The 22726-nt window shown below is 38.9% G+C and overlaps 2 protein-coding genes across 6 annotated transcripts in view; one reads left to right on the top strand and one right to left on the bottom strand.

Annotated features, from left to right (window-relative positions):
- Positions 1-460: 460 nt before the first annotated feature.
- On the bottom strand, positions 461-8131 carry FASTKD3 (FAST kinase domains 3). 2 transcript variants are annotated; one of them, XM_017824120.1, is made up of 7 exons: positions 8048-8131; positions 6081-7541; positions 4831-4916; positions 4078-4240; positions 2886-2955; positions 1505-1619; positions 461-747 (listed from the first exon to the last, which is right to left on the bottom strand). In XM_017824120.1, exons 2-7 carry the CDS (start codon positions 7510-7512, stop codon positions 649-651), a joined length of 1965 nt encoding a protein of 654 aa, XP_017679609.1. In that variant the 5' UTR covers positions 7513-7541; positions 8048-8131; the 3' UTR covers positions 461-648. The 2 variants fall into 2 exon arrangements, with proteins under 2 accessions (XP_017679609.1, XP_017679608.1); XM_017824119.1 differs by lacking the exon at positions 8048-8131 and adding an exon at positions 7623-7713.
- A 94-nt stretch (positions 8132-8225) lies between these two features.
- MTRR (5-methyltetrahydrofolate-homocysteine methyltransferase reductase) overlaps positions 8226-22726 on the top strand; it is a 30602-nt gene continuing 16101 nt past the window's right edge. Inside the window, exons 1-6 of one of the 4 annotated variants that reach the window (XM_017824115.1) lie at positions 8226-8329; positions 9004-9133; positions 11937-12118; positions 15763-15916; positions 18797-18914; positions 19830-20202. In XM_017824115.1, the coding sequence (XP_017679604.1) occupies positions 11975-12118; positions 15763-15916; positions 18797-18914; positions 19830-20202 (789 nt within the window). In that variant the 5' untranslated portion in view covers positions 8226-8329; positions 9004-9133; positions 11937-11974. Of the gene's footprint in view, positions 8330-8404; positions 8599-9003; positions 9134-11936; positions 12119-15762; positions 15917-18796; positions 18915-19829; positions 20203-22726 lie in introns of those variants that run through there. The other 3 variants (XM_017824116.1, XM_017824117.1, XM_017824118.1) reach the window with 3 other exon arrangements.

Below are 22726 nucleotides of genomic sequence, written 5' to 3'. Positions count from 1 at the left end.
TAGAATATATCCAGAACATTGGGTGCCCCCACAGAGACAGTTGGCAAGTCCATTATCCTGTGGCAGCTGTTACTTTACAGAGTAAAGCAAATCTTTTTTTTATTAAAAGCGCTCTCATTTTCCGTAAGGCATTGTTACTTATTGAACAGCATTCTACATCTGTTAAAAGCAATAAGCCAATATTGCTTCAGCAACTACTGCAAATTTTAGCTTCATGAAAGATTCGGAAAATTACACAAACAGCTATAAGTAAATTGCACAATTTTTTCTTATACTGCCAAGAAAAGCCCCAATTAGGAGGTAGCATGGCATATTCTTTACATTCAGACTGGCCAGTATCCTTGAATAGTCACGTGTGTGTTTGCAGCTGCGAATCAGAATGAGTGAAATACAAGGCAAAAGCAGCACTGACTGTCTGGCACTCACACCTGTCAACTTGTAATAAATACTGACACAAAACTTAAAAAAATATGATACTCTTTATTACTCTTTACATGTCAATTGTTCCAAATATTGGAAGGTTTCAAATTCAGAAGCTCAAATTATCTGCGGTGGAGTTATTTAGAAAACACCATTTTTCTTCCATGCACAGTATTTACACTCCGTAGTACAGGAGGTCAGCTTGTGATTTAGTGGTATTCTCCAGTGTCATCTGCTGAGTCCGTATGTATGAGGAAAGATTTTTTTGTGCAGATATTCTGCCATTTTCCTGCAATTTTCTAGACTCTCTACCTCAAAATATGGAATCTGGAAACAAAACAAAAATGATTGCTGGAAATACCTTTTAATAAACAACTGGGTAAGAGAGATGTTCATTAAGCAGATGAAAAATTACACATCAAAGATTTTTCTGCTTTAAAATGAAACATTTAATCTTAAGTGTATTATTGATCTGTAAATCACCTGAAAAGAGATTATTGTAAAACAAAGAGTGAAATCCATTACAGTTTAAACTAAGTTAAATATTATGGAGTTAGGCTTATGTAATAAGTGATTATAAATGGAAAATAAAATCTTGAAAAACTAAAAGTATGTTTAAAGGTAAAAATACCCCTACTTAATTCAACAGGAAAAATAAAGATATACTTGTGAACATTTTATTTACAATACAAATCAGTTTGGGGTTTTTTTAACTCTTCCTTTTAAACCCCAAATTCAAACCTTTTAAAAAAGAATTTAATTAAAAATGCCAATTCTACAGAACTCTTACACAACATCTGCTTGTAAGTCAAGACTTGAATTAATCACTGCAGAGATGTAATCTTTCAAGCAGCCACTATTTAGCAGAAAACACAGACAGAATACACCAACTGATCCAAGGAAGAAAAAGGACCTTCTGTACACCCTCAAAGAGGCAAAAGCTAAGCAGAGAGAACATAATATAGTAAGGACAAGACTACATCTGCCTTAGAAATTACTTGAAACTAGTTTTAAGCATTGTAAAATAATTTTTTACATGTTTATATAGCCAGAGCAAAAGCAAATTACTGTCTTTGGACTTTACCTGCACAACTTCATAACCAAGTAACTGAAGATGTCTCTGTTTAATAGCTTCTTCTCCCAACAGATTGTGGCTATTAGCACAAAATCTATTTTGACCATCAACACAGAGGGCAATTCTAAAATCAAGCATAAATGTAGTATGAAAGAAAAACTCCCAACAACCACTTATTTAATCACAAATACTGCAGTTCCTAAGAAATATGAAACAATACCTCCTTTCTTACTTCCTTATACCACCTAGAATCAGATTTTGCAGGATGGGAGTTACCTAGTTCAGGACAATTTAAATCACTCAATATAAGGGCAGGAGCTGAAAGCCTGAAGCATAGTGAAACTGATCTGAAAAGCTTTTTTTTTGCTCTGAACAAAAATTACCATACAAGTTAATGAGAGATTGATATTTTTAATACTACTATCGGTAAGCTGTTTTGAATTCTTTTAGAAGGAAAAACACACAAAAAACTTGCCTCAGCTTGAAAGCATTTCAGCAGCTAAATTTATTTAACTTACTAGTTTACCTGTGAAATCCATTACACTTCAAGTCAAAGTTAAGTTTAAGCTAAATCTGTTTAAGTTAAACCTGTATGTATGATTGGGAGCATCATGGATTATAACGAAATTTTTTCTCCTTGGTTTCTATATCTACTGTTAAAAAGTTGCTTAATTTTCAGTATGTTAAGTATATTGTGACCTTTTTTACAGATGAAAACTGTTATTTCAAAAAACAGTAAAGCCCATTCTTAAGCATTCAAGCATGGGATTTTTGAAAAAATCTATATTAGTCTCTGAGTCTTGTGAAGGTTAAGGTGGAGAAAGCATAACTTTTTCAAAGTATTTTGCTTTCTTCACAGAAGTGCTGTTGCAAATAACACTGGGAGGCTGCTTAACCTTATCTAAGGTTTCTCAAAATAACCCTTGTTTAACATATTTTTTAAACACCTATGCATTTGTCAGTTAAAACCCCCAGCATCTGTAGCAAATATCCTCATTACACAGGATTCCTTACAGAAGTAAATTTGTGAACTAGCTTAAACTATATTAAATCTATGCAAATACACTTGATTAAAATTTAGTTTTAATTTGAAAATGAATTACAGAAGATCTAAATATGTTACTAGAGGCCAAACAGGATCACTTGATCCTAACTCTCACTGGGTAAAGAGACTTATTGCCTGACACCACACAGTCAGGTGGCAAAACGATAAGCAAAAAGCACAGATTGTTAATTTTGTCCTTTTGCCAGTGGTTTTATTGTGAAACCTTAACTTAGCTGAAGTCAATGAAAAAACTCCAAATAGTTTAAATTTTGCCAGTGTTTCACCATGGATGCTCTTTGTCAATGTTAACCAACATTTTACCAATGGTTTCTTTTATTCTCTTACCGTTTGTGTACCTCTTCGCGTTGGGCCACAGGCAATACAAAACCCTCCTCATCTAATTTAATCTCGATATCTAGTACAAATGAAAAAACAAGTGACATTAAAACTCATTCATATAATGAACTGTTTAATTCTCATCCTCTCAGTCTTTGTTTTATAAAATAACTAAAATACTATCACAATTCTTTTTTTTTCTGAATCACAAAGGCTTGCAAAAGATGTATGTAGACTTAAAACAAATGAGTGATATATAGCAACACTTCAGCCTTTCCTAATGCTAACCAGCAAATTAGTATTCCAAGTCCACTAAAAACCATAATGTAGTCAAATGGCACCTTGCTGCTGTGGCTAGGGCCTCTGGAATTTGAGGGCTTTGTGAAGAGTCTCTCTCTCTCTCTCTGCCCCCATCCTTTATTTTTCTCATTAATTCCCTAGTTTTATAGGTTATGTCAATTTGCAAACATGAGTTTTGGACCTAAACCCTGCCGACTTCAACACCCAGGTGGAAGCTGAAGGCAGAAAAATTCTGCAATCATCCCTCTCTTTTATTTTATTTTATTTTTTTAAATCCCTCTGACATCCATGGCATCCAAGAGGCCCTTCCCCCAACATTGTATTATCATCCACCCCTCCTGGGCACACATCTTTCCTCATCACTACCTTCTCTGTTTCCTTTCCTGCTTCATGAAATACTGTTTTGCTCACTCCTCTCCTTCAGCCCACAAACCCCCACTAACTATATGTAGTCAGTTGTTCTTGCTGAGGGGAAAGAAGCCCAGCAGGGCACAAGGCTGCCCACCTTCCAGTTCTCCCTTTCTCTACTCACCACTAAAGCGGGGAGAGCACGCAAGTGGCACTGCCTCATTTTGCTTTACATTATACAAATTGTTTAAAGGATAAGGAGCTGATAGTAAAAATACAGAATGAAAGAGTTAGCAGCTATTTTCAGTACAGACAGGCTGCGTGAATTCCGAGAAATGCTGTAGTTCTTTTCTCCCCCTTTTCTTCTTTCTAACTGTAAAAATGGATTTACTTGAAGTTCCCAAAATGTTTCCCCATTTCAGACCTTCTACAGGGTTTTGTATTCCAGTTTACTTTTTCTGTATTTGCAGAATTTAGAATGCTTACAAAGGGAATTAAAGTTTTGGCAGGATAAACTCACATTTAATTATTAATCTAAAGAAACGTTACTTACCAACTGCATAGAAATATGGTGTTGATACTTCTGATGCAAAATATATTCTTTTTTTTAGTAAATAAAGTAATCCAGTCTTCACCCTCTTAAGGAGGTGAACATCACAAGAACTGTGAGGCATCGGAAAGGCCTTTACTTGATACTTTGGAAGGAGTTTCGGACCCTACATAAGGACAGAACACCAAATCAAACAAAAGAAAAAGGAGATAACATTTTTGTAATTAACTCATTAATGTAGCAAAATGTATTCTGTGCATTTCAAAGCCAAGTCTGTTGAGAGACCTACAGTCTGAGGTATGATCTGCTGGAAACTTAAAATCCCCCAAACAACCACCAGAACATCCTCATCAAGCTTCCACACTGTCATGCTGAATATGCTCATGAGAAATGCACATGAGGAATGTTTCCATTCCTCTCCAGTCAGGCCAACATCAAAGTGTGCCTGATCTCTTTTTGTGCTTCACAACTTCACAAGCCAAACACAGAAACAAAACAGCTGTTGGAAAAGTATTTGTAAATACAAAAAAAGTACTTTAATAACTTAAGAGTTAAGTTAGTTCTGTCAAACACACAAATATATCAAGTCAATCAATCAGGTAGAAATGCTTCATATTTTCACCAAGAAAAAAAAAAACTATTTTGTCCAATTTGAATATTTTTATGGGAAAGACAGTCCTCAACTAATTATAAAAAGGGTCCCGATGAACTTATCACCTCTTGTTAACATCAATTCTGGTTTCACGTGTACTGTACCTCATAAAATGGGCACTCCAGGGTGACAGTCAGAAAAAGCTGGGTTAGCTGGGAGGTAACAACTCCATTCAAACCAGGTGGCTGAGCTGAAACAACAACATTCAGGCTTTCAGGTGTACCTTCAACAAAGTATCTTTACACAAGCCACCACGCAGAAGTTAGGAAGAGCTATTCTGTTTAACGTGCAGAGATCTTTACAATCGATCAATTTACTTGATCACTACAATTCTCAGTAACTGTTTAAATGAACAGAAAGATCAATGTGAAATGACAGAGCTAGAAAAATGAGGGAATTATTTACAGAAATATCAACATAAAAAATATACAACTAGCAAGATCTTAGTTAAAACTGTCATATTCTTTCACCAAAAGAAATGAGGATCTCAGAAATAGTGAACATTCTATAGAGAATAAGCTTGAGTGGAGGTCTTGGATAAATATCCCCTTCCAATAACCCCTTCTCCCCAAGTTATAATACCAGAATTTCATTGTTTCACCTTTTTTTTTTTTTTTTAATCTGCAAGTAGTGGATAATACCAAATAACTTCTGGAGATTTGTCTGTGTCATAAAAATCAACCCTTTAAGGTATTTCATGTTAACAAAAAATAAAGTAACCAAATTTCTAAACACTTTGAAAATTTGACCTTAGTTTTATTAACAGAGCGATCTTAGCTGAGATCTTAAGAAGTCACTCACCTTTCTGGCATAGCTTACATCTCTCTGTAATGACACTAAAAATGCTTTACTATCTAACACAGAATTTCTTAAAATGTTGTGTTGTTCATAATAGGTTTGTGTCCAAAAGTACTGGAATATGCAATAATTAGAGCCAAGGTCAGGCTATCACATGGGAGATGTTCTAGCAGCCTGTATGAGACAAAGGACAAACACGGGGAAAACCAGGTCACTATTTTCTAGAAAAGCTGAAGGATTAACCGAAATAAATTTTTAAAGGGAATTCAAGTCTCTGTTTAAGATTGTACAGTCAAATTTTCAAACTCATCTAAATGATATAACATTAAAGACAACTGCAACTGTGACAAGGAGGCATCACTCTTTAGCCTCCTTATCACTATTCTCTTGAATCACTTAAAGCCACATCACAGAATATTCTTAGTTTGAAGGGACCTATAAGTATCATCAAGTCATTGCTGATTTGTCAGAGAGTGATAAAAAACTATGCTTGACAAGAGACAAACCACAGAGTAGAAAAAATGTGGAACATTCCTAGAGAAACATAGCTCCTTACCTTGAAGCTTTTGCAGAAAATAGGGACTAAATATTTTTGGCAGAAAATTTAGTGGATAACGTTGAATAAGGACACAGGAGTGTAGCAGGTTCACCAAGGTGTGAGGCTGAAAGTGACTAAGCCGAGTGTGCAGCACAGTTTCAAGCCTCCTAAACAAGGAAGAAGCACTTGGAGGCAGGTAGTTAAGAGTCCCAAATGATATAATATATTCAGCAATCTGGTCAGTGTTAAGTCTGTCAGCACTGGAAATGAAACTTTCTGCCACTGCATCAAAGATGGGCTTTGAAAGGATCGCCTTTTTGCAGCAATACTGCATGACTTTGCAGACTGTTTGAGGATGCATGGCAAGGATGGACTGAGGGACATGCATTTCCAGTGCCTCTGTAAAAATTTGTTCACGATGTCCGAAGTATAGGAAGGCGTCCAGGACATTTACCAGTTCATAATCCGTGAAATATGGAACATGCTTAGCAGAATGTTTACACAGTGCAGTAACTAAGGCAACTGCCTGAGTCTGACAAAGAACCACCAGTGAATTCAGTATTACACTCGCAAAGTTTGGGCTTAGCTGGGAAACTGTAGGTAAAGTGACACTGTTCAGTCTGTTTAGCAAGTTTTGGTATTGTTTCCTTTCCCTGGCAGTCACCTGCAGTATCTTATAAACCATCACTATTTCCCTTGGACTCCACTTTTCAATGTCTTTTTCTTGCATGTGGTTCACAATTTGTTCCAGCATCGCACAACTTGGGCTTTTCAACTCAAGCAAACTCTCTCCAAGAGCACATAGATTTTCAACAGTCAACTGTGCCTTACCAAGTCTCTCCTCACTCTCTGAAAGCAAGCTCACCATCAACGTGCTCTGCGGATCTATACGTAGCATTACCAAAGCCTGCAATGCGTTCAACAGCCCAGTGTTTGACAGTTTTGAAGATTCGAATTCAAACTGCAAGCATAATGCCCTGAAAACTTCATTCTCTAACACTCCAGGGTTTTTCAGACCACTGTCATCCACCTCAACTTCAGAAATCCTCTGCAGGGCTCCTGCGGCCATAGTATCAGACATGACTTCTAGAGAGCTAAGAAAGTCAAAAATCTCTTCTGATGTACAAAGGTTGTTCAACTTCTTGAAAAATAACTGTTCATCCATCCACATGTTATCAGATTTAGTACAGTTCTCAGTATCTCCACAGAGACGCACAGTTTCTTTAACAGAAAGTGACTGCATCCGTAGTTGAATGTGGTTTTTTCTACAAAACATATACTGAGATTTATCTTTGACACATAGCATCCTCATGGCTACAGAGCTACAGCACTGGGGCTTTTGCTGCCCCTTGATGAAGCTCAATCTCTTGCTTAGGGTCATCAAAACAGACCTGCTTGCTGGTGTGCTGGATGAATAAAACTGGAAAGTTTTTCGGCTAATCAAAGCCATATTGAAAAAAGTAGGTTCTGAAATAATACCTAGAGGAAGAAAAATACATATAAATATATAGTTTGGGAAACAGTACTAGTGTCATTAAAACGCAGCAAAAAAAAAAAGACCTCTTTCGGCGGCTGGAGAGGACTGGGACGATCCCTCTGCCACAAACATCAGCGCAAGGCAATGCAAGGAAAAGAAACTGCCGCGGGCGGCGAGACCTGCTCGACAGGCTGCAGCGCATCTCTGCCCCTTGTTTCCCTAAGATCGCTGCGGGAGAGGAGCGGGGAACACACACGGACGTTTCCCCGAGCAGAAACTGTGGGGCGGCGCTTTGCCCTCCACCCTGCGGCCCGGGCGCTGGGCGAGTCTGACACGGGAGGGACAGCACCGGCGGGGCTCCTCCATCCCTCTCCGCCTCACAGCCCCAACGTCCCTCCCGCCCCAGCGCCTACTGCTACTGCTGCTGCCACTGCAGCCAAGGACCGGGGCCGCGCTCCGTCCGTCCCGGGGGCACGCGGCAGTGGCGGGAGCGCCGCTGGAGCCTCACCTCCGCCGCCATGACGGCCGGCGCGGCGCCTGCCGGGATTTTCCGGCGCTCTCCTGGCGGCACCTCCGGGCGCCGGCAGCAGCCCCCGCCCCCTCCCCGCGGTGCTGCGCTCAGCCCGCCCCGGCTCAGCCCGCCCCGTCCCCCCCCGCTCCCCGGCTCGTCTCGGCCGCGTCGTCGCCGCCGCTGCACCCGGCTTGGCGCGGCTCTGCCGGGACGGTCGCGGAGCGCGGGCTGGCGCTTTGCCTCGGGAGTGGGAATTGTGGATCGCGTCCTCCAGCGCAAGTACTCCTGTACCCAGCTGCGGGGGATAGCGGGCGCCGGGCGGGGCAGATGCGCGGGGGGGGTTTGTATCTGTCTTGGCGGTAAAGTGAAAGTGGTTCTGAGCAAGTCACCAGGTGTTGAAAAAGGGGCTTGGGAATGGCGTTTATGTCTCTGAAGGCACGGTCCCACAACCCGCTTCAAAGCCACACGGGAGAATATAAAACCACTGCACCTAAGTTTCTTGCTTTTTTATCCGGTCCGTCGCCGCTCAGTTCGACATATTTGACAGAGTAGGTACATGACCTGCGTGGTCTGGCCTTGCAGTAATTGCCGGGGCCAGCACGTGTCGTGCAGTGGCATTCACGGATGACTTGTTGTTTGTTGACTTACGAGTCTGATAGACTCCCTGCTAATCTTCTGTGGACTCTTAGCTTTTTTGACTTTTCCAAATACTGGATCAGATGAGCTATAATTTAGAATTTCATCCTTAGTTTCATGTTAAACCCTGCTTTGATCCAGCAAATCCCGGGTAGTTTTCTCGGCTTAAAGATTGTTTTTTAAATGTGCAGCTACCAACACAACAACATGTTAAAGGCTGTTGGTGTAGTAATACTGTTAAAGTTAGAAGGATTCTCTCGATCGAGCTAGAAAGCTCGATAGTAAAGAATTACCGTTTCCCCCCCTCTTCATTCCAGTTGAACTTGCATCGTGTAAGTGGAAATGGCATATCATCTTTGAAGAGTGTATAGTGCAGCAAAGCAGGAGAAGTGTGGGCAGCATGTTCATCTGAGAGCGTATTGCTGGTTTATGATTGTTCATCTGCAGGTAGGCGTGACTAATTTTTCTTTCTTTGAGCAGGCATCCCTTGATCAGTTTGTGCATGGGGCTCTTTTCGGTTGTTGACGGAAGACATGTTTGAATCATAATCAAAGGAGTTTATTGGTCTATTGATGACATAATTAACTGTTAGGGAGTTAAATTAACTACTGTTTAATCAGTTGATTGAATTACATATTCAAGATCAATAGCAACAATGCAACAGATAGGATACTAGGCACTTACAAAATGTTAATAAATAAATGCCTACAAATATTTTAACAGCATTCTGTGTCTAATTCCAAGGAATTGTCTAATTGTGGCCTCTCCCATTCCCGCAAAGATGCATTCACACTGTTACATACACACACAGTACCCTCTCAGGATGCATATGCATGTCCAGCATCATCCGCTCTTCTGGCCACATGGATTCTCTTGTTTCCACATGCCTTCTGAAAGAAGTGCAGTTGCTCCAGTTTTGCTATGCAATCTACTAGTCCACTCAGCAGTAAAAAAAACTCTCCCCAAGTTCACATATATGCACCAAAAATGGGTATGATTACTTTTTACACCCTTTATTGTTGCTGTGTGTGGAGTGGAATAAGCTTACAATGTCTTATGGAGACCGCGGCTGCTCTGCCTGACCTGGGCAGAGGTCATGGCACTGTTGGAGCAGCATTGACCATGTCAGACCACATTGTGACTGGTGTTCTTTCTGTTGCCCTCTCCTTTCCCCCTACTAAAATTTTTGTGCTGCTCAAGCATGAATGTCTTCCCAAGCTGAGTTTTGTTTGAAGTCTGTTGGTAGTCCCTTGGTTATAATGTTGGCAGCTTACCCCTCAGCTTTTTGTGTATAGAAGGCTTCTATGCTACGGTGTGGTCCCAGTGGAAAACTGATTATCTGTCTCCCTTTTTGAGGTATGAGAAAGAATATAGTAATGAAATGCCGCTTCATCTTTATTGGGTTTATCCAATTTTAGTCGGGCGATGCCACCTGCTGACAAGAGAATTAGGTGAAAACACAGCACACGACTGGGGTGAATCTGCATTACAACAGGGATCTGAGGGTATTTAAATTGTATTTACACTATTTTATATGAATCTTCATAGTTATCATGTCAGCACATTTCTTTGTATTTCTTCTGGAAAAGGAGGGTGAAGAATCATTGTGTTTATTGTTTTGTTGTATGCATCTTCTGTGCACATGCACGTGAAGCTGTTTATGTAAACAAATTTATTTAAAATGACTGTTAGGGTAATCATTAATATTTTGAGGTAATACATGTAATCAATTTAAGGTCAAAACTATAACGCAAAATGTAGTAGAAGAAAATACAATGAAAACCTCAAAATTTTTTAGTAAATACACTTTTCATGGAATTCACATGTGTTACAGGCACTGTACTCTTAAGAACTATCACTTAGTTTTGCTACTTCTGATGTATAATTATGCTTTAAAAAAAATTCCCATAGGAGAAAACTTCCACAGTACTGTGGGGGGAAATATCTTGCCATATCAATGGAGTACAATATTGTTCTTATACAATTGAGCCATGTTTGTTTTCCCTTGAGAGAAACAGAAAAAAGATGCCTCAAATTACATAGCCACAGGTTTCTGTAAATCAGTGCGTGTGGCTTTCTCTAGCTGAAGCTCTGTGGGGGCAATAGGTGAAGTACAGCAAGTGAGACCCAGACACATGAAAAATATCTCAAGTTGGGAACTGAAAATTACTCAGTTGTAATTCTGTGTATCTGAGTTCTACTGCAACTCCTTAGCAATGACAAAATATTGACAGAAGATTAATTTGTAATGTCCATGTAAAAGACATTCTGTCTTTCTTATTTACTGCTGCTTGAAATTTTTCTTACATCTGTTGTGTCCTCTGTGTCAAAATCATGGAAGAAAACTTCTTGGATTCAAACTTTCATGGGACAGGTGAATGGATAAGGTTATGCATCTCATTCATCCTACTGTTTATGAGAACTTTGTGAAGGAGTGTTATTTTACACTATGGCAGATTTCTCTAAGATTGTTTCTGACTTTTAGGAGAAAAAACCCCAAACGGTAAATTCCGTAGTTCACAGAATTGTCTGAGTTGGAAGGGACCCACAAGGATCATGCAGTCCAACTCTTAAGTGAATGGTTCATATGGTGATCGAATCTATGACCTTGCTGTTATTAGCTCCATGCTCTAACTAGCTGAGCTAATCTCATGGTCAAGTTGCACTTGTGTAAGAAACTCCTTTTTGAAATGTGAAATAAAAATCAATAGTTTTGCTCCAAAGTACAGGCATAGTGCATAGTATACAGTAAAGTCATTTGGGCAAAAAATACTGATTTCAGAAAAGAAGAAACTAAGAGTTCTGTTTGTTTTCTCAGACTTCATAGTTTGACTTCACCAGGTGTATGTTATGTTTGGTTTCCAAATACATCTTAGAAAAGTGAACAAAGCAGTCATTGACTTGAAATGGAAAATATAACTTATGTAATAAAGATAATATATATTTTCATAAAAATAGTTTTTGTGTTGTATTGTTTACAAACTAGATTCTTGATATTGGGGATATTGCAATATTATTGCAACATCAAGACATTAGAGCACACAGGACCAATACTATGAGTCCTTCAAAACCTGGTCTGCAAAGCTTAGTTGTGAGAAATGGCTTCTCTTCAGAGTAGATGCCTCATTTGCAAGTTAAACACCAGTACTGCTGTCTTTAAAGAATCTCTTTTGAATGTCACAAGCGAAGTAAAATCTTGCTGTTCTGCTTACAATAAATTCACTTTTTCTAATTCTTTTTTCCCCTGCAGTGTCTATAGAAAAAAGTAAAAATCCTGTGTTTTGGGAAATGTGCTGTGATTCAAAAAGGAGGTTTTTGCTCCTCTATGCAACACAAAAGGGGCAGGCAAAAGCCATAGCTGAGGAAATATGGCAGCAAGCAGGTACCCATGGACTTGAAGCTGATATGCATTGTATAAGTGAAATGGATAAGGTGAGATACTCCACACTGTTTTGAAAAATAAGTATTTAAGAACTGCATTTTTCTTCATGTGCTTGAGTGGTGGCCCTTTATAATCATGAAGGCTACCTGATGCACCCACCTAAAATATACCATTGAATTTTAAATTTTTTTCCTTGTGAATCAGTAATTTGGACCAATACAGTCGCTTAGTAGCCTTCTGCCAAAGATACATGTTTCTTGTGACTTTTTTTATTAGAACTGTAAATCTTTATCTCTCTTCTAACAATAATTCAGTGATTTCTTGAAAACTATTTATTTATGCAGTAGAGTAAGGTCTTGTGTTGTTAGAAATGAGGCACTTTTTTCCCCCTCTTTGTTCTGTTTTTTTTGTTGCATTGATGTTCTGTATGCTGTTAACTGTGGGCTCCAGCATGGCCTGGAGCTTTTGTGGGGTCTTCTTGTGTTGCTTAGCATATGCACTCACTTCAGTTCCCACAGGATTTACTCAAGTTATATTCTAGAAAAAAATAAAAAGCTTGTCTGGAGCAAGGAAGTGGCTTTTTGTTACTTGCTGTTATCCAAGAGTAAGAATATGAAAACTATTAGTGTCTAACTAAAAGCAACATGAAGTGTAATTTCCTTCACAAAGTACTTTCAACTGTATGTTCTCAAACAAAAGCATATAAAAACCATAAAAAACAATCAAAACTGGATAACCTGGTATTTCATATGGGCCGAGAAGAAAATAACACCTGAAAGATTTTTTTTCATGCACTTGAAAATGTGAGATATTTTGAATGGATGTTCACTAAGTATGTAGCTAAACGTTACAAAGATACTTCTACGCAGCCAACCTGGAATGTGAAGATTCTCCTTATATCATTCTATTTAATTTCTTTTGCATTTTACAGGTGGTAGACAGGCTATTTCTACTCTTGAATAAATCTATTCTGTTAAATTTGGCAAGACAACTCAGAGCTACAAGTTCATGATGAGCTAGAAATATGTACTGAATTGAGAATCTGAGAATTAGGCACTGCGGAAAAAAGTAATTTCTGCAGCTTTGTAGATTTAATCACATAAGCTTCTGCTTTTTCCCTGTTTGTCAGTTAGAAGGTCCGTCTTTATGTAGCTGTTGGGTATTTTCAGATTTTGTCGTCACTTAAAGGGATTGCTGTGATGGTGTGTGGATGAAGTAGGTGACTAGAGAGTCAATACTCATAAATGTGATCCTCTTGCCATACAAAAGTGGATGGTCAAATACTGCTCAGATCTCAGAAACACTGGCTGTTTCCAAGTAGTGTCTCTCACCTACAGTCTCATGGATGAGAAAAGGTCATAAATCTTTGCTTGGTTATGGTGATTGCTTTTTATGGAAGACTGAAATGAAGTGGAAGTGAGGTAGTAGCAGTGAAAAATGTGAGGCTGAATGGAGATCATCTTGGGTCACAATGTGCGTAGTCAGCCTTGGATGAGTTACCTGAATAAGTGCATTTGTCATGATATGTATTATTCTGGATAAGACAAACCTGGGTGTCTGATTCTGTCATCTTCCTTCAGTAAATTAGTAAATTTAGTGAATTCTTATGTCATACCACTGGACTCTTACTTTCTTTACTTGAAGAATTTGCTTTTGTTTATAAATGCAGTAGTCACCTGTGGCAATGCACCACAGAAGCTGTTGTGTTTGTACTTATCAAATCAGCTGTGGAAGTTTTGAAAATCGGGGTTCTTATTGCAACAGGACCCTTAAGGCCTTTTTTTGTACAACTCATACTTCAGTTTTGGAAGTCACAGGATTTTGTGGGTACTTGGAGTTCACCTGAACTTGTAAAAGACAAAACCTGTGTTTGGAATGTTCCTGGACCACAACTCATTGAAGTCTGGCAAAGTAATCAGGGAATATCCTTGCATGCTTACTCTGTTCGCTTACACTTCTCTAGGCATCTGCTGTAGGCCACTGTCAGAGGCGGGACACTGTTCCAGTAGTAATTCAAGTTGACCATACAACTGCTTTTAGGTTCTTCAGGAAGGATTTGGAAACACTGCTAATAGCAAAACCCCTTTATACTCTGTTTCTCTGTATTCCTAATATTTTGGGTTGTAGGTGTCAGGTAATTTTTTACATGGCTTGACAAGGGGATAAGGTTTGAATGATTTATGAAGTGAAATGTTTAGAACATAACTCCTCAAACTCTGAAGTTTTGAGTTGCAGTCCTGAAACTGCTTTAAGTGAAACACAGCATCTGTTGCAATCTTTATTTTCTCATAACCCTACTATTTTTATTAAACTTGGAATGCTGGAAGAGAATTTAAACTGCAACCTCCAGGGAGCAGTAGAAGGAGCTTAGGTTGCTTATTATGGCAAAAATGAGGCTAAGGAGTGATCTAATAGCAGCCTACATGAGCCAAACTCTTCTTGGCAGCAGAAAACTGTATAACAGGAGGACAAATCCACTGACTGCCATCTGATAAACTCAGATGTAACACTAGTGGAGAAGTTCTTCTGGATGAAAGAAGAAAAGGGGAATCTCTACCCTTTAGAAGTTTTCAAAATTCAACCACAGTTGTAGCTGACCAAGTGCAGCCCTGGCAGTTAGTCCCACTTGGGGTGTGGGGTGGGGTTGGTGACCTCCAGAGGTCACTCCTGAACAAGGTGTCTGTGGAGCTATGTTTCACCCAGGTCAGTGGCTGGCTGCATGGTTCAAAACCCATAGGCTGTAGGGGTGCTGTGAGAGCAAGTTGTGTGGGTGACCTGACCGACAGCATGCTAGCACAGTGCCCAGCCCACTATTGGTGGAAAGCTGGAATAATCAAAGAATCTGAATGATTTTTACTTGAGAAGTAAATAAATGGTTGCATGAGACCCAAATTTATGGAACTGACACACAGTCCCTAGTACAGGCAGTTCTTGTCAACCTGGCATGGTGGGAGTAGCCCCTATGAAACTGGGAAATACGGAAGATCGCTATTAGCAAAGGGGAGAGAAGTGAATTAGGGGCAGGGTGAAGGGACCAAAATTAGTCAGGCTATAGAGTACAGTGAGTGATTATCACTGTTCAGAGCTACCTTAGTTCTCCCAAAGCACAGGGTGTTTTTGTGGCAAGAGATGTAACATTGAAGTTGTCAGACAGAACCAAATGATACTTAATGGAACTTAGAAGGGATGCACACAGTTCGTATGGCCACACTCCACTTATCTGTGTGAAATTATGGTGTTTTTTGATCATATATACAGAAATAGTTTTTCTACTTGACAAATTAAATACTGTAGGAGTTGCATATTTAAGCTGCCTGAGTGCAGTTTTGAGGTATTCTTCATGTGTGTATTAGCCTGCTCAAAATGCTGCTGTTTGACATTTGTGTATGGGATTGTAGGATATTTCAGGTTGGAAGAGACTTCATGAGGCTATCTTGCAGCAGGGTCAGTTGAGGTCAGAGCAGGTTCCTCAGGGCTTTACCCAATCTGATCTTGAAAATTCCAAACAAGATTATAAATTGCATCCCCAAAATGACTTGTAATTACTTTAAAGATTTTCTGTGGTTTAATATAGGTAAAATGAAATTAAATGTTTTTCTGCATACCTCTGGGAAGAGGAAGGGTGAAAGATAGATTGAGGCCACAAATAGGTATCAGATGCGCCTTTTAATTTAACTTGTCCTATTGTTTGTAGTATAACCTGGAAACAGAAAAGGATCCTGTGGTTATTGTTATTTCCACTACTGGTACTGGAGACCCACCAGACACTGCCCGCAAGTTTGTAAAGAAAATTCAAGACTCAACCTTGCCTCCTGATCATTTCGCACATCTCCAGTATGGATTGCTAGGTGATTTACTATTTTCTATATTATTGCAGAACTTGTCTGTCAGTGAGTAATTTTTGTCTTTTTTACTTCTGAATAGGTTGGTTGGGTTTTTTTAAGTGCTTATAAAACATTAATTTTTAAAATATAAACACTTTTTTTGTGTAATGTCCTCTATGACCAGTAAAGGAAAAATGTCACAGAAATTATCTGAATGTAAGCTACTAATGTAATTTTTTATTGTTTAATTTTCTTTGCATAAAAAACATATGATGTAAGCTATCTATAACTGTTAAAGTTTTAATTTCATGTTAGATCTCTAGGAACTAGATTAGTTTACTTGACTGTGTGAGTCATTGGGCATTTTTCTATACAGAGGGAAAGGCAGTATAAAATGTTCTTAAAAACAAGGTTTAAAAACAAGGTTTTTAAGATCATCCCATCCCTTTAAATTTGCAGTAATATTTTAATTTTGAATGTCATATTTATCCAGAGAAGGAATGTAACATTATCTTAAACATGGGTAAGCAAAATACAGATTTGGCAAAATGCATGTGATGTATCTTGAGCTGATGATAACTCAGTTTGTTGAGTTTTCAGATTGTGTTTATAAACAAACTCCAGAAACATCTGTTTGAACCTAGGTTATTTTTATCTGACAAGTTTTAAGTTGATAGCTGGGAGTGAGGAAATGTCTAGGTGTCTGGAGAGGAAGGTACTCACTAGAAGGAAATTTCAACTGGATACATAATGTGGAAGTCTGAAATATATGCATCGCAGTCATGTAGTGTTTTGAGATGTTGTGCTATTGCCTAGTTATACATTACAGTTTGTGAAATAGTTAGGTTTTTCATAGCTTACTAAACGCATATGTGCATGTGTGAAGATAAGCATTGTATTAATACTGACTTCTGTTGTAGCAGAAATTATAGTGTCTAAGTTATAACAGGATTCAAGTCTAACAAGTTGTCAGTCTTAAAATACATTCATGGTATTCATTTCAGCTGGTCCAGTGAAGTGTTTACTTGAGCAAGAGCAGAAGCCTTCTTAAAGGAAAAAATAGGCTGTTATAAGGAGAGAGGAATAGTCCATTATTAGGTGGCATCATGATTTAACCCCAGCCAGCAACCAAGCCCCCCACAGCTGCTCTCTCACTCCTCCTGCCTGCTCTGTCTTGGGATGGGGCAGAGAATTGTGGGGGTAAAAGTGATAAAACTCATGGGTTGAGATAAAGACAGTTTAATAGAGAAAGCAAAAGCTGCACACACGAGCAAAGCAAAAGAAGGAATTCGTTTACCCTTTTCCATGGATAGACAGGTATTTCAGCCATCTCCAGCAAAGCAGGGCTCCATCACGCATCGCAGTGATTTGGGAAAATAAATGCCATCACTCCTTCTTCTCCCCCCAGCTTTATATGCATGATGCCATATGGTATGGAATGTTCCTTTGGTCAGTTGGGGTCACCTGTCATGGCTGTTTCCAGCTTGTGCACCCCCAGCCTCTTTGCTGGTGGAGTGCAGTGAGAAGCAGAAAAGGCCTTGACTCTGTGTATCAGCACTGCTCGGCAATAGCTAAAACATCCCTGAGTTATCAACACTCTTTGCAGCACAAGTCCAAAACATGACCTCATACTAGCTATGATGAGGAAACCAGCAGAAGTGGGAATAATAAGGATCTAGTGGTTTGGAATTGCACATGAGAAAGAGTCAGGCTGTGAAAAATTCTGACAGTGATGGTGAACCAGAGGTGTGGATTACTTATAGAATGTGTGAAGACTACCTAACCAGTGGTCTTTGGGATTGTTAGACAAGCATCTGTTAAGGATAACTGATCACTTTTAGGGTGGGTCAGTGTTTTAGTTGACCTCTTAAATCCTCCATGGACATACTTCCTGACTGACTGTTCAGCATCTTCTAATAGAACATCTTCACAATAGTTAAAGGGCAGAAAAAACAGTGCAGTTAAAATGAGATCTACAAAGAAATCTTAGATTCCTGAGGAGGAGGTTGTTGGGCCAGATTCTTTCATTCAGATTTTCCTACTTCCTTATCAGTTATATTCTTTTTCATTTTTTTTGGTTCCTTACATTTTTCCTGTAAGAGGAGTTTTGTGTTTTTTAAAAGCCTCAAACTAAAGCAACATTCTTCTAAAATGTGAAATACTGAAAGCAAAGTGTTTTCAGAATATTTCTCTGTCCTGTATTTGTGATGGAGGAGCCACTTTTTCAGCTCTATGTTGGGACAAAAACAATTTTGTTTGAAGTTCGTATATACATAAGTATTTTCCTATGCATCTGAATAATACAGTTACATACACAAGTGTTTATGTAATTATGTCATAGAATCATTGGAAGGGACCTTAAAGATCATCTAGTTCCAACTCTCCTGCCATGGACAGGGACACCTTTAACTAGATTGAGTTGCTCAGCGCTCCATGCAACCTGACCTTGAACGCTTTCAGGGATGGGGCATCTACAGCTTCCCTGGGCAACCTGTTCCAGGGCCTCACCACGCTCACAGTAAAGAATTTCTTCCTAATATCTAATCTAAACCTATTTGCTTTCAGTTTGAAGCCATTCCCCCTTTCCTATCACTTCATGCCCTTGTAAATCCTCTCTCTCCATCTTTCCTGTAGGCTCCCTTCAGGTGCTGGAAGGCTGCAATTAGGTCATCCCAAAGCCTTCTCTTTTTTAGACTGAACAGTCCCAATTCTCTCAGCCTTTCTTCATAGGAGAGGTACTCCATCCCTCTAATCAACTTGATGATCCTCCTCTGGACTCGCTCCAACATATCAGATTCTTCTATTTGCCTGCAAGAAAATCCTGTATTATCTTTGCAGATCTTTGTCTGTGTAGCCTGGGTGGCTGCCTAATTGACATGATTCCTCTCTCCTTGAATTTCCTAGGTCTGGGAGATTCAGAGTACATGTTCTTTTGTAATGGTGGAAAGACAGTAGACCGACGACTTCAAGAACTTGGTGCCCAGCACTTCTATGACACAGGATTAGCAGATGATTGTGTAGGGTAAGAGCTGAATGAGTTTATGATTTTATTTCTTCAAGATGCAATATTTGCATGTTTTTTTGGCTAAGTGTTCTGAACCATTTGAAATCTTTTAAACCTGGATACTTAGCACCTCATAGGAATGAGTTCCACCCGAGCACAGTATGCCTTTTCGATCTCAACTGTTATTAAGTAAAACTATTTTTAAAGTGTGAGCAAACATTTGTAATACCTGGAAAAACAGAGAATATTTAGCAGTTTTAGAAATTTAGTTCAGAGTAAGTGGAGGGATTATAAATGTAACCTGTTTTTTCTCTTTTTTTTTGGGGGGGGGAAGTGGAGGGAGGCTGACTGTAGAGGAGTTATGTAACGAGATTTTTTTGTTTGCTGTAGAGGAATTATGTAAGAAAACAATTTCCTCACTGCTCTGCTGCCCTTTCTGGCCAGTAGGCTGCAGTCTTGTCTTAGTTATTTTGAACTGCAGCTTATATTGGTTCTGTGCATGCTGATGCAAGGCAGTTGAACACAACATTTTCATAACCATAAAACTTACATCTTGTGTTCTAAAATAATAAAAATGGACCATTAGTGTAAGCTATTGATGTTGCTGTAGCACAATGAAAAGTTGTATATTCTGGTACCATTCCTTCAACTTCCTGTCATAAAGTTCAGCATATGAAAATAAAAATGAGAAACTGGAAGAAGAGTGAGGCCATTATACATTTTAGACTCCATAAATTTACATAGTGATAGCAACTAAATAATTTTTTTAAAACAAAAAAATAATCTTGATAACAACCACAGTTATATATTAAAATAGAAAGTTAGCAATGTTTTTAGTTTTTGTTGTCTTTTCATTATTTCTAAATTAACAGTCCAGAAAGTCATAATAATTTATCCACGCATTTCTTCTTTTTTTTTTCCCTCCATTCCCAGTTTGGAATTAGTGGTTGATCCTTGGATTGATGGACTTTGGCTTGCTCTCAAGGAAGCATTGCTATTGCAGAAAGAAAAAGGCGGCATGAACAGTGTTGTCGATGCTGTTACCAGCTCTCTCTCTCCAGCTCCACATGTTGTGCATGAACTAAACTTAAGTTCTGAAGTACAGAAATTGAAGCTAGAAGATGAGGGAGCTAAGAGTTCTGATGTTCTGTCACAGAAAGTGGATGACATTAATCTTGTGGCTCCAGCTAGAAACACCGAACCTTCACTTGTTAATTCCATCCCTCCTCTCTCCCAGTCTGCTCTTAATATTCCTGCCCTGCCACCAGAGTACATAGAGGTGCAGTTTCAAGGCACCCATGGTGAGGTAAGGACTTCACTTTGAGTGGTAAAAGCCTCCAGCTCTCATAGGAGTATGAGTGTATACTCCTACATGCAGCTCAAAAGAGAAGTGAATACTTACATAAAGGAGATATGTCCCCAGGTACAGGAGGTTTTTGAATTTTAAGTGAAAGGCCCATTTATATTGTGAAAATGTAGTTTCCACCATATGAGTTATGAACACTTATGTCAAGATAAAATTTAGCTAAATAGTAATTTGGCATTGCACTGTCAGAAAGGCAAGAATTCAGATCATCAGTGGCTTATGTTATGCTGGTGAAAACATCTTCCTGTAGTAAGGAGTACAGTACAGTTTCTGTTCAATTTTTAGTACTTTCAGAATGCATTAAGATGCTCTAAATTACTCAAAGTTTTGGTGCATACTTACCAACAGAGAAACTTGGCCATTGTAAAAACATGATCATAATTTTACTATTGGAAATGGAAGATGAACTATAGATCAAAAACCAGTATGCTTTTCCTATGAAGCCATATTAAACAAAGACCTACTGTAGAAAAGGAAGAATAGCATGAGCTGGGAACTATCTCCTGTTGTCAAGCGTGACTCAGACTTTTCTGGGTGCCTGCAAAGGGCAGGTGTTTCGGTTATCCGTGCAGGGAATCAGTGAAGTCTGGTTGTTCTTTAAATGACTGGGAATGAGAAGCTGAGTGCGCTGGCACAGCCAGCACCGTCCCGCAATACCCAAGCAATGCAAACCAGGAGGTTGCAACCAGGATCAGCCAAGAATGCAGATCATCAGGCAAGTTTATGGGAATGAGGCAGGTCTGGGGCCAACCCAAGAATTTGGTCTGGTCTCAAGATCCAGGCCTAGATCAACAGGATCTGTGTCCGATGATAGACATGGTTTTGACTGAGCCGCTGAATCAGCTCCCTTGTAATGTAGCTCAGACAGGGCTGAAGATCCAGGACTGAGCTGAGATGGGGTTCCTGGGCCCAGTCCTCTGATGTGGCTGCTCATGATCATGGAAGCCCTTTAGTGTGACACTCTCTGTTGAGTGTTAATGGTAATGCTGAGAGAATCACTTAGTCTAGCTAATAGAATTAGTTTAGAGTGTATGGATTTAAACACTGGATAATTTTGGGTTTTTTTATAAACCTCATTTTGTGGTTGGTGTTGCTCAGGTTGTTGAATTTAATAATCCCAGTTAAATTTTTGGAGATTTGTGATTTAGAGGTATTCGTCAATTAAAGACTAACAGTTGAGTTGAAAGTGGTGCTACAGTGCTTAGAAGAGCCCATTTTCTTAAAGTCCGTATATATTCAGACTGATCTCTGAAACAATTCATCAGGTTCTAATGGTGATGCCTAAATTTTCTGTAAGTAGAGAAAAGTAAATTTTACTTTTGAACAGCAGATGGAAAAAACTGAATCTTCTAGTCTGGAATTCAGTGGCAGATTAAAAAGATTATAGTCCAGATTTCATGTATAAAACTGGTTGGTTGTCTCGAGCCTTGGAAAGAATCAAATACATGTTTGGGTTTTTTTTGTTTTGGCACTGTTTTTGACACAGTTGACTGGATCTTGTCAACAACTAGGTTCTGTATAGGGTCATGTTTGGTTTTGCAGGTATGAAACAATGCAAGTCCTTTCTTGTTACATCACATGGGTATTTTATGGCAAGTACAGCTGAAGTTGGTGTGTTTTGAAATGCATCAACTTGAATTTTGGATATCTCCAAAGAGAGGCTCCCTGTCATTTAAAGAAGGCTGGGTACACGATCTCTCTAGTTACTTATATGATCTGTGCTTTGGGCTGTTGAGTCTCAGGGTTGAATTAACAAGCTGCTGCTTATTAATGCCAGAGCAGTAACAGGCTTAAGCATTTGTGGCTAGTGTAAGATAATACAGTTTATCTTAAATCTTGATTTCATTATGCCTTGAACTTGATTTGGAGGGAATACAAATGTAGACAATTACCACAGTCCAGCTGATGCACAATGACTTGATTATGGCCCAGGCCATTAATCACCAAAATTTTAAGAGAATAAAAAAAACTTCCAACTGTTGGTCTTAAGTGATTCTCTTATCTTCTTTTTTTAAATAGGAAATCTACATATTAACAAATATTCTCTTGTTGGTAGAATATTTCCTTTACATTTCACAGAATATTGTTATGGACACATGGTATCTTTCCCACCTCTTCTTTTTTGTCAGCATTGATGTCAAGTGAAACTTGCTGACTACAGTGATGGAGAAATGAGGGCTGCAGTCTGATCTTCAAGTGACAGCCTTTGACAGATGTGATCTGAAATTATTTTTGGTGCGCATTTGCAATTCTTGGGGCACATTTTTACCTGTGTAGAAATGTTGTGGTATAACATGATGCTGATTTGTAGTGTGGGGTTTGCTGATTAGCTCTAAATTTAAGTCCTCTTATAAGTTGCCCATAATAATAGCCCCATAATAATAGCCCCATATTGACCCCAAAGTCTTAGGCTGTGAATCTGCAGTGATGTAGCTTCTGTTCTTACTTTTTATGTCCATTCTAC

This window comes from Lepidothrix coronata, unplaced genomic scaffold, assembly GCF_001604755.1.
Source record: "Lepidothrix coronata isolate B3197 unplaced genomic scaffold, Lepidothrix_coronata-1.0 Scaffold109, whole genome shotgun sequence".
NCBI lineage: Eukaryota > Metazoa > Chordata > Aves > Passeriformes > Pipridae > Lepidothrix > Lepidothrix coronata.
The sequence above is the reverse complement of the archived record's forward strand: the minus strand, read 5'-3'. Positions and strand labels throughout refer to the sequence as shown.